Consider the following 12,053-nt stretch of genomic DNA (forward strand, 5'->3'; position numbering starts at 1 on the left):
GGGTTAGGCAAATGAAAATTTATGTAAAAATTTTCAATTTAGAATAGTGTAATGTGCAAATGTTTTGAAGCTTCTTATTCAAATGCTAGTTGCATATATTTAATTAAATATATTATCGTCCCAAGTCATGAACAAACTATAGCCTGCCAGTATTTTGCATGCATCTAGTTAAATATACAAATGTGTTGATGCTGAAATCTGCTCGCCCTTTACCCGATCAGATCTTTCCACCAACGTTTATGTGATCAGTAAAAAAGATGTCACTTTCTCCTTGTTTCAACGATTGCTTACGTCATCAGGTTAGAATCACCCTTTCTTCTCTTATTAAGCCTGCGTTCACAAAAATGGATCAGAGACGCCGGTGGTTTTACCGGTGTAAACCCTCTGATGCCTAAGTTAGCGCAAGGTGTTTACGGGAAAACGGTTCAATTTAGATTCTGTAACGGCTTACGATTCGCTCAGAGTTTATGTAGAAAATAGTCTGGTTTCAATTTGGCAGAGTTTTCCCTTCTCTCTCAATCTTTTGGTCCCCTTCTTCATTGGTTTCTCCCTCTTTTATAGCCGTTGTCCCACGTTTCCGCTCACTCTTCATGATCCCCCTTTCTCGGGTAATGGCAGCCCCTCATGGGACTCCAACCACTGCATTGTGGGTAAACGTGGGATACCATGTCTCTCTCAACGGTTCAGGGCATAGCGCAACTGTCACGATTTCATGAGATCGTGTGCCCGCTCTTTTGGGCGATGGGTATCTGCTCGGTATATGTCTCTGGTTGGTATATTCCTCTGGCCGGTACTCGTCTCTGGTTGGCCCATGCTTGTAGAATGCTCTTTATCAGTGTTCCGCTCGTACCATTTAGTTGAGGTGATTCACCCCGGGGTGGGAGATGATGGCATGGCTGAGCTGATGCTCTTAATTACTTAACACTAGTCCCCCAGTTTCTGGTCTTGCGAGTGAAACGAGTTGAGAGTAGAAACTGATAATCGAATCTTACCGATCCTAGGAACTACCCATCTGGTCTTCGCGTTATCGTGATGGATCTGAGGTTCCATCTTTTGTCTAGGGAGATTTTGACCTGAGTATGGGCCTTCATGAGTATGTCCAGTATATATACCTGGGCTTACGTCTTGTCAGGCCTCTTATAACAGTTAGTGACGTGGCCCTTCCTGACTCTTCGTGTTTGAAATTTGGAACGACGGGCTATCCATCCTCGATATACGGTGAATGAGCTGGCATTCCCATCACTTAAACGCTTCCATTTCCCCCTTTTCGTTTTAAATCCCTAGACTAAAACCATCATCGTTTTGTTATTCGTCTCTCCGCCGTAAGCCAACTCCTTCTTTGAACTTTACTCACACTTTCGGCGTCAGGAACCTCCACTCGCTGGATCCTTTCTCCGTCACGGCAGCGCTATCAGTGCCAGTCTATTCCAGGTACAGCCTTTAACCTCTTCTTTGATTGTTGTTGATTGGATTTTGTATTGTGGATCCTGTATTTGTCCCTTTTTGTACCCATACACTTGGATATTTTGTGCTTTCCCTTTTTAAACTTCAATATGTCAAACCGAAAGGGAAAAATAATTGTAGATGAGAGTGATGAAGAGATAGAAGATTCATATCCCCATCTGTTTGGACCCAATGATCTTCTATACTCTTCTCGCAGTGTAGGTCCCTCCTATCATAGGGATACCCCTAAATACCCTCGTCCTATGACCACTTCGCCTTCCCCAGAATTAGAGCTTGTAGGAAACTGAGGTGGACCCGCGTCGGGCTCTGATGAGAATCATAGTTCTGGTGGGGCTGGGGTCCCTGAAGAAGTGGGTGATGGTGAGGGGAGCAGTTCCGAGCCAAGCAGACCCCTTAAGAAGAGAAACCTTGGCTATAGAATGGAGGCAGATTCTTACCCTATTGATTATATAGCTTGTACCACCACCCCAACTAACCTGCTTAAGCTTAGAAATCTTTATAATATTCCTGAGGAGGTTCTCCTTGTAATTCCCGGGAAAGATGACGTCCTTAGTCGGCCTCCGAGGGGGTATGTGATGATGCACCTGGAGAGTTTTAAGTTAGGAGCTCGGTTGCCCCTTCAGCGTTATTTTCCAAGATATTGGGTGGTATGCATCTGGCTCCAAGTCAGTTTTACCCAAATGGGTGGAGGGTTCTCTCAGCTATGTATGTGTTATGGGAGATGTGTGGATCGGAGAAACCCTCCCTTGTTGAAGTAAAGCAGTTGTACCAGTTGAGGAGTAGCCCAAAGGAAGCAGGCTGGTACTACTTCATGTCGAGCTCTGCGAAGAGGAAGCCAATCACCGGCTTTTCTTCCTCATGTAAAAATTAGAAGAACAAATTCTTCTTTCCTGGAGGAAATTGGTGTCTAACAGCTCGTTCGTTTGGTGGTGATATTCACATTCCAAAGCGTTTTGTCACCCCAGGTCGTTTATTTTTGTCTATTTTCTTTCTCCAATCATCACTTATTTAGTTCTTTAACCTTGTTTTCTCTTTTAGAGTTGTGGGGTTTGATCAAGAAGCTTGAAGACAGACCATTGCTCCAAGTGGAAACTGCTCTGGTGAATGCATCTACCTGCCAAGACCTCCTGTCACCAATAAACCTGGTCGGGTCGCGTTTAGTGGACGTAGCTGCCGGAATGGATAACAAGATCCTCAGCGTTATGACCAGAAAGCGTGGTCGGGCTCCAAGCAGCTTTAGCAACCCCCCTCCTCCTTCGAAAAAAACCAATGCTGGTCCGTCCAAGGCCTCTGTTCCTCCTCTGCCCCCTCCTCCACCTCGGAAAAATGGTGGAGAGAAAGTGAGTGACAAGAGTCCTAAATTCAGCGTTCAATCTGGCGACCGATCCTCTTCTCTTCCATCTCAGGATCATGGTGACTATCTGAGTCCGTACCAGAGGGACTATCGCAAATCGGTGGGACCTAAGATGGTGAAGGATATTGAGAACATAAACCTCACCGAGTTAGCTGGTTCTGTTCAAAGGGTTTCCTTTAAGCTGGCTACTCTGGTTTCGTGCTACAAGAACAAGTCCATGCGCCATGAAAACAAGTTCAAGCTGACAACCAGGATTTGAAGAAAAAGGCAGAGTCTGCTGACCGCTCGAAGGAGAAACTGCTTGATCTGCACAAGCAGATCATGGTCCTGGAGGAGAAAGTGGCCATGGCTAAGTCCACTTCCACCAAGCTCGAGGGTGAATTGGGTGATCTGAAGTCTGATCTTCAGGCCACTCAAAGTGAGCGAGATACTTTGAAGATGACCCTCGAGGGTGAAATTAAGTCTCTAAATGAGCAGTTGGCCGAGCTGAAGGGTAAATCTGCTGATACGGACGAACGGCTGGATGCAGAGTATAACTCTGGACTTGCTTTTTGCTACAAGTGCATCATGTTTGTGCTTAAGGAAGAATATCCAGAGCTTGACATGAGCAAGTTGGAGGCTGGAGTGTAGAAGTATATGGCCGAGTCCGACCAGGGGGATAAAGAGCAGCAGGATCAGGATCAGGTGGAGCCTCCTTCAGGTGAGGTGCATGAGGAGGGAACATGGGATCGTGCTCTTGAGGCAGGCCAGGGGTCAACGCCTATTCTCCTAGAAGTTGCTGGTCCTCCTCTTCCTGAGATTGCTGATCCTTCTCCTACCGAGACTGCCGAGCCTCATGATCCTTAGGCTTATTTTTTATGTAAATTTTAGATTCTCGTTTGTTTACAAACATTCGGATGTTTATAAACTTTGGATGCTTTTGGTTTGCTTTCTTGTCTCGGTTTTGCTTATGGATTTTTTTTTCTGTTGTTCTTTCAAACGTCTGAGCAGGCACTGACACTTGTTTGCCTTAATAAAATTTTGTAAGATTATCTGCTGGTCCTTTGATCGAACAGGAATAGGCATTTGCTTGCCTTAATAAAATTTCGTAAAATTGCCTGCTGGTCCTTTAGGCGACCGAGCAGGAATAGGCACTTGCTTGCCTTAATAAAATTTGTTTAGCGAGGGAATTTGCGCTGAATTCATCTTTATTGAACTTTGTATGGATTATAAAAGCAAAATACACATGTGCCTCAATTCAACATGCATTAATCAGAAATAACTTATCAAAATAAAAAGTTGGTAAAGCACTTTGCTAACTGGAAGTATTTCTTCAAATGCTCGGCGTTCCACGACCTTTTCACATCTCACCCGTCTGGGTAAGTCAACCTATACGCTCCTGGGCCAGTTGTTTGTACCACTCTGTACGGGCCCTCCCACTTCAGGCCAAGAACGCCGTGATTAGGATCTCTTGTGTTTTGGTTCACTTTTCTAAGTACCCAGTCCCCTACTCGGAACTATCTCATGCGTACGTTGTTGTTGTAGTAGTGCATGATCCTTTGCTGACATTTGGCTACTCTCTGCGAGGCCCCTTCCATTTTTTCCTCCAGCAGGTCCAAGTTCATGCAGATCTGCTCATCATTTTGTTCCTCGTTGAAATATTCTGTCCGATGTGTTGTCACCCCGATTTCTGCTGGGATTACTGCCTCATGGCCGAAGGCCAAAGCGAATGGGGTTTCTCCCGTGGCCGTTTTTTCGGTTGTTTGGTAGGCCCATAACACTCCTGGTAGCTCGTCGACCCAAGCTCCCTTCTTCTCTCCCAGCCTGGTTTTCAGGAGTTTCTTTATTACTTTGTTGGCTGCTTCTACTTGTCTATTTGCTTGGGGGTGTGCTGGGGTACAAAACTTTAGGTCTACCCCGAGGTTTTGACAAAATTCTCTGAAGTTGCGATTATCAAACTGCCTCTTATTGTCTGTAATGATGGCATAGAGGATCTCGTATCTGCAGATGATATTCTTCCAAACAAAATCAGTTGTTTTTCTCTCCGTGATTGGACTGATGACTTCCACTTCCACCCATTTGGTGAAGTAATCTATAGCCACAATTGCATGCGTTGCAGTTCCTTGGGCCTTAGGTAATGGGCCAATCAGGTCAATTCCTCATTGGGCAAAAGGCCATGGGGATGACATAGTGGTTAGCTTTTCTGGGGGCTGAGCAGGAACCTCAGAGAAGCTCTGGCAGACTTTACAATTCTTTGCCAACCTCTTTGCATCATGGTGTATGGTCGGCCAGAAGTACTCTTGCCGAAATGCCTTAAAAGCCAAAGTTCTCGCCCCTAAGTGGTTGCCGCATATTCCTTCGTGAATCTTCCTCAATACATAATCTGCTTCCTCATCATCCAAACATCTCAAAAGGGGCAAGGTGAATCCCCGGTGGTACAGTACCCCATCGAGTAGCGTATATCTTGCTGCCCGACATTTCAATTTCCTTGCTTGTTTCCTGTCTTCTGTTAAAATGCCATTGCGGATGTATGAGAGAATCGGGTCCATTCAGGATTCTTCGGTGCTCACTCTCATCACTTCTGCTTCCTCCCCTATACTTGGCGAGGTCTTCACTTTCAGTGGAACTGACTTAGGTAATTTTGGATCCGCAATTACGGCTATTCTAGCCAACATATCTGCTCGGTAATTTTCACTCCGGGATATCTGCTTTATTTTTATCTCTTGGAAGAGGTCAACCATCTGTTTTGCTTTCTTCAAATAAAGCTCCATCTTCTCTTTTTTTACTTGGAACTGATTATTGAGCTGATTACAGACTAATTGGGAATCTGTTTAGATTTCTACCCTCTCTGCTCGTAGTGTGTGTGCAAGCCCGAGCCCGGCGACGAAGGTTTCATATTCAGCTTGGTTATTCGTGAGCTGGAATTCGAATTTTACTGCATAGGATACCTCAGTTCCTTCTGGGCTTCGTATTACAATTCTTGCTCCGGATCCCTGTTCACTACGTGACCCATCAACCATTACTAGCCACACCCCCTTTCGATCCTCCTGAACTTCCTTTCCTGTTTCAACACGATTAACCATAAAATCGGCCAGGGCTTGGGCTTTGATTGCTCCTCGGGGTCTGTAGGATAGGTCGAATTCGCTCAGCTCCACAGACCATTTTACTAACCGACCAGATGCATCTGATTTTTGGAGCACTTGCCGAAGAGGTTGGTCAGTCATCACAACTATCGGGTGGGCCTGAAAATATGGTCTGAGCTTGTGTGCTGCCATTACTAAAGCTAGCGCCTAATTCTCCATCAGTGGATATCTGGTTTCTGCGTCTACCAAGGCCTTGCTAGTGTAGTTTACGGGGTGTTGCTTTCCTTCCTCTTCTCTGACTAACACTGAACTGGTAGCCCATTTAGAGATTGCCAAGTGCAAATACATTTGATCACCTTCTCTCGGGGTTGATAGTAACGGGGCACGGGCCGAATACTCCTTCAGCTGCCCAAACGCCTCCTCACATTATGATGTCCACTCCATTTTTCTCCATTTCTTTGTGGTTTGGAAGAAAGGGTGGCACTTATCTGTGGCTTGCGAAATGAACTGGTTCAATGCTGCCAACTTCCCTACAAGGCTTTGCACCTCCTTAACTGTTCGGGGGGGACTTCATTTCTATTACTGCCCATATTTTTTTCGGGTTGGCCTCAATTCCTCGGTGGCTCACCAGGAATCTCAAAAGCTTGCCCGAGCTGACTTCAAATGCACATTTCTCTGGGTTCAACTTCATTTCATACTTCCTCAATAATTCAAAGGTTTCTTCCAAGGACTTTACATGATCCCTCGGTTCTTTAGACTTTGTGATCATATCGTCCACGTATACCTCCATAGTGTGACCGATCAATGGCTTGAAGATTTTATTCACCAACCTTTGATAGGTCGCTCCTACATTTTTTAGGCCAAAGGGCATTATCCTGTAACAAAACAAACCCATGTTAGTTATAAAAATAGTATTCTCCTCATCCTGCTCATTAATGGGTATCTGGTTATATCCCGAAAAGGCATCCATGAAACTGAGCAGATTGTGACCCGCTGTTGAGTCCACCAACTGATCTATTTTTGGTAGGGGGAAGCTGTCCTTCAAGCATGTCTTATTAAGGTCTGTGAAGTCCACACACATTCTCCATTTCCCATTGGCCTTTTTTACCAGCACTATATTGGAAATCCACTCCGGGTATTTAGCCTCCCTTATGAATCCTGCTTTCAATAGCTTCTTTACTTCGGCGTTTATGGCCTCGTATATCTCCTGATTAAAACATCTCATTTTCTGCCTCACCGGCCTTGCCCCTTTCTTGATTGCCAACTTATGGCAAGCTACCTCGCGATCAATTCCTGGCATGTCCTCATGCGACCAGGCAAATATATCTGCATGGGATTGTAGGCATTTCACCAGTTCATCTTTCATTGACCCGCCCAATCCTGACCCGATCCTAACCACTCTGCTCGGGTTATTATTGCTCACCAAAACCTCCTCCAGTTTCTCAACTGGCTCCTGGCGACCCTTTTTTAAATCTTCTCGGTTGTCCAGAGTGGCAACTTGTAGTGTCTCCTTGGCCGGTGTAGCATAACAGCTCCTCGCCATTCTCTAGTCACCTTTTACTACGCTTACAACTCCATTTACTCTGTATTTTAATGCTAGATAATGCGTGGATATAACGCATTGGCTTGTCCTCATGAAAGGTCGCCCCAGTATCATCTTGTAGGGGCTTTTCTCTTTTACTACTACAAAGTCTAGCATCGTTGTCTTTTCAGAGGGTTTTACTCCTATGGTAATCGGTAGCTCGACGATTCCCATAGGGGTCAGCCGACCTCCTCCAAAACCCTTTAAAGATGTGTTCGTCCGCTCCAATTTTAAATCCGCAATTGTCATCTAGGGCTGATTTGAACAGTATGTCAACTGAGCTGCCTGTATCCACCAGTATTCGCCAGAACTCCTTACTCGCCACCATTGCTTTAATCACCAATGCATCCTTATGGGGGTATAAAACACCCTCTTCATCATCATCTGTCCACATAATGGGGACTTGCCTTACTTTCGCCCTCTTGGCTGTTGGCAAGTTAAAAAGTACCCCCTGGCTAGTCAGAGCATATCTCCCATAATTCTTCCATGCTCTGTTTGAATCTCCAGCCAATGTTGGACCTCCTGCTATCACCTGAACGGTTGGCTGTTCCAGCCCTAGGCTCCTTTCAGCTCCATCATCCCGTGTATATTGTGATTCATCCACGGGGAACACTCTATCTACATATTCGTCCAAGTACCAGTTTCTCACCAAATCTTCCAATTGAGTCTTCAAATCACGACATTGGTTGATAGTGTGACCATGAGTGTCGTGGAATTTGGAGAATCTGTTCTTATCACATCTGTGAGCGGGTTTTGTTATAGGGGCAGGAGGGTACAGCAGGCCTCGTCCCTCGATTCCCTCGTACAACTCCTCCATAGAAACTTTCAATGGGGTGTACTGTTTGTATGCCAAGCTCTGATTAATTAGTTGGATTGCTCGATTATCGTGGATATCGTCTCGAGATGGTATTGTAGGTAGCTGATTTGGTCGACCAGCCCTGGAATTAACTGTATGCAGTACCCTGGGAGCGTTGTGATAAGGATAAGCAGTCGCCTGCCGAAATTCTCTTTGCCGCTCAGGGAATGGGGGGCGTTGTGGTTGAGTTCGGTTGTGTTGGAACTGGGGCGACTTCTGAGTCATGGGATAAGGGCGAGACCGAGCTGATATTCTACCCATTGCTGATGATTCCCCAGCTCGCCTTCCTGACCCACCCCCACCCAGGGTTCTTTTTTCCTTTCGCCTTAACTTCTCTAGCTACTCACTCTTTATCTTTGCCATTTTTTCTTCTTCAATTTCTATGTCTCTCTTCGCCTGCTCATACCCCGATGAATAGTTCTGAACGATGGGACTTCTCAAGTTGTACCACAATCGACCTATCTTCACACCTTATTTTAGTCCTCTCAATGCCTGCGGGTGATTGAAAGCTCCCAGATCAAGCACGGCCTGGTGGTATCATTTCACAAAATCCCGAAGAGATTCGTGCTCCTCTTGCTTCATCCCCATCAATTCCATCATATCATCTTCTAGGGCTACCGTTCCTTGGAACTGTTCGGCCAACTCTTGGCACATCTGCTCGTATCCCTTTATACTTCCTCGTGGCAGCTTACGATACCATTCACGGGCTCGTCCCTCAAGTGTCAAGGGGAACGCCCTGCACCTCTGAGCTGGTGTTAGCCCCTGTACGCCCGTCATATCGTTGAAGCACTCAATGTGCACGAGCGGATCGCTTCTCCCGGAGTACTTGAGGTTGGGAAAGCGAAAATCTCTTGGGATAACGATACCCATGATCTCAGCTAATAGCGGAGATTCTTTATCTAGCATTATCCTCCAACTCGGAGGCTTTCTCTTGCTCTGGATCTCATCAATCACTTGCGCCAGCCTGCGTACCTCGCCTTCTAACTCTAAAGCATGATCGGGGTCACGCCAGCTATTTGATCTCTCTCCTGCTCGGCATTATGCAGCCGCTGTCTGAGTTCACCTTCATCAACATTCGCTCTTCGGCCATCAATTTCTAGGATTTGCCCCGAGTGAGATTGATCTCTCTCTTAATCCAAATGCTCTCCAAGGTTCCGTCCCGCATTTCTGTGGGGGTACGCCCCATAGGGTTGGTCTACCAGCGGAGGGATCTCCTCGATTCTACGCCTCCGTAGGCTGGGTTCCGCTACGGTTTCGTCTCTTAACGCAGTGGTCTCGTTCTCCCTTCTCCGTTCATCTCTCAGTTCGTGCAAAATGGCTGTGAGGGTCTCCATTTGCTTCTCCATCTGTTCCATTCGATCTTGCATCATCCGCTCTCTGGCTTCATTCGCGATCTCTCGGAGAGTGATCGTTTCTCCGGTTTCATTGTCACCCCCTAAGGCGTCCTTCCTTGTCACATCCATTATCAATCGTTCGCTGATTCTCTGACGACTACTAATTTGGTGGTAGCTTTTTATTCAACTTCCCACAGACGGTGCCAAAATATTGATGCTGAAATCTGCTCGCCTTTTACCCGACCAGATCTTTCCACCAACGTTTATATGATCAGTAGAAAAGATGTCACTTTCTCCTTGTTTTAACGATTGCTTACGTCACCGGGTTGGAATCACCCTTGCTTCTCTTATTAAGCCTGCGTTCAAAAAATTGATCAGAGACGCCGATGGTTTTACTGCCGTAAACCCTCCGATGCCTAAGTCAGTACAAGGTGTTTACGGGAAAACGGTTCAATTTAGATTCTATATTGGCTTACGATTTGCTCAGAGTTTATGTAGAAAATAGTCTAGTTTCAATTTGGCAGAGTTTTCCCTTCTCTCTCAATTTTCTGGTCCCCTTCTTCATTAGTTTCTCCCTCTTTTATAGCCGTTGTCCCACATTTCCATTCACTCTTAATGCTCCCCCTTTCTCGGGTAATGGCAGCCCCTCATGGGACTCCAACCACTGCATTGTGGATAAACGTGGGATACCATTTCTCTCTCAACGGTTCAGGGCATAGCACAACTGTCGTGATTTCATGAGATCGTGTGCCCGCTCTTTGGGCGATGGGTATTTGCTTGGTATATGTCTCTGGTCAGTATATTCTTGTGGCCGGTACTCGTCTCTAGTTGGCCCATGCTTGTAGAAGGCTCTTTATCAGTGTTCTGCTCGTACCATTTAGCTGAGGTGATTCACCCCGGGGTGGGAGATGATGGCATGGCTGAGCTGATGCTCTTAATTACTTAACACGAATGTCCAAAGTCGTGCACAAACTCTAGCCTGTCATTGTGTTTAGGAATTCCTGTGCCATTTTGCATGCAAATACAAATTAATAATTAATGACAACACTACTTGTCTGAATTTTCATCTTGCAGGGATCTTGCGTACAATGAATTTATATTTCCAGAACCAGAGGCACACAAGTAAGAAAATAGCGTTAATTAATTAATTGGTTCCTTTCTTTATTAATTTTTTTCTTTGCAGTTGCATGCATGCTTTTCCACATGCATAGTTGTATATATATAAATGAATTTCATAATAATTTTAAATTTTTATCTTGTAGGAATCTTCCCAACAACAATTCTCGGATAAATCTGTAAGAAAATTATACTACACCGTATTATATAATATCCTCCTACGTTTTTACTCATTTTCGCGCTTCAAATTTCAATTCCAACAGTTTCTGTCTATCTCGTTTTCTGATTTTGATTTTAACTTTCAATGGACATGTGATATCTGCACGCATACTATTAACAATATTGCTGCTGTAACCAGTGAACCTAAGAATCGGTATGTTCATATTCATTTATCTAATAATTATATTATAGGTGATTTATCGATCGATCAGCAAGCAATTATTACGTGAATTAACGCCCTTACAAAATTAATTGATCTTATTATTGTAATTATTTATGAAGGACATTTCCGGCAGAGATTGTGAGGAAGTATTGCCCCGATGGCCAGAAGAAATCTCAGTGTATGTATACATATCCATCTGTACAGAAATGTTCCTATTAAGGATTTGTTAAGTTCCGGAAAAACTGTTGTTTAAATTATATATATATATATATATATATTTTATTATTAACTCATGCATACACTGAAACTTGAACTCAAGACTTGAGCTCCAGGAAGGCTGTCCTTTGCCACCAGAGCTGGACCTTGGTTTCATATACATTTTAAAATTAATCTACCGGAGCTACATCTTGGTTTCACATACATGTTTAAATTAATCAATGTGTATATATGTTGCAGACAATTATAATTTGCATATAAATACTGGTGGCGATGAACATAACATCGAAGGAATTCGGTATGAGGCAGATAACTCGACATCAAATTTTTATGTTAACAAACCGGCGTACAACTGGGCATATAGCTGTAACGGATATTTCTTTTCGGATTCAACGGCTGATTCACGTGAATTTATACAGAAAGTAACATGTGGAGCTGCAGTGACTGATGCACCTTTATATGACGAAGCTCGCCTTTGCCCCAATTCTCTCAAATACTATGGTTTTTGCTTGCGAGACGGCAATTACACTGTCAGTCTTTACTTCTCTGAGATTGTTTTTACAAACAACGATGATTACAGCAGTTCAGGAAAACGTGTATTTGATATATATATACAGGTAGGTACGCTAGCCACAAAATTTTTTAATAATTTTAATTAGCAATTTATCCCTCCCTCGCCTCCTTTAA

The 12,053-nt window shown here is 44.5% G+C and overlaps 2 protein-coding genes and 1 pseudogene across 8 annotated transcripts in view; 2 read left to right on the plus strand and 1 right to left on the minus strand.

The window, feature by feature from the left end:
* LOC127899162 (disease resistance RPP13-like protein 4) overlaps window positions 1-12,053 on the minus strand; it is a 69,662-nt gene that overhangs the window by 28,007 nt on the left and 29,602 nt on the right. The window lies entirely within an intron of this gene.
* Window positions 1-12,053, plus strand: part of LOC102622250 (probable LRR receptor-like serine/threonine-protein kinase At1g53430) — an 85,022-nt gene that overhangs the window by 18,851 nt on the left and 54,118 nt on the right. For all 7 annotated transcript variants that reach the window (XM_052432306.1, XM_052432305.1, XM_052432308.1 and 4 more), the window contains exons 15-19: window positions 10,727-10,774; window positions 10,915-10,947; window positions 11,127-11,141; window positions 11,270-11,328; window positions 11,607-11,983. In XM_052432306.1, coding sequence (XP_052288266.1) covers window positions 10,727-10,774; window positions 10,915-10,947; window positions 11,127-11,141; window positions 11,270-11,328; window positions 11,607-11,983 — 532 coding nt within the window. The remainder of the gene's footprint in view (window positions 1-10,726; window positions 10,775-10,914; window positions 10,948-11,126; window positions 11,142-11,269; window positions 11,329-11,606; window positions 11,984-12,053) is intronic.
* On the plus strand, window positions 306-3,975 carry LOC127898642 (uncharacterized; annotated as a pseudogene).

Source organism: Citrus sinensis, chromosome 8 (assembly GCF_022201045.2).
Source record: "Citrus sinensis cultivar Valencia sweet orange chromosome 8, DVS_A1.0, whole genome shotgun sequence".
Lineage (NCBI taxonomy): Eukaryota > Viridiplantae > Streptophyta > Magnoliopsida > Sapindales > Rutaceae > Citrus > Citrus sinensis.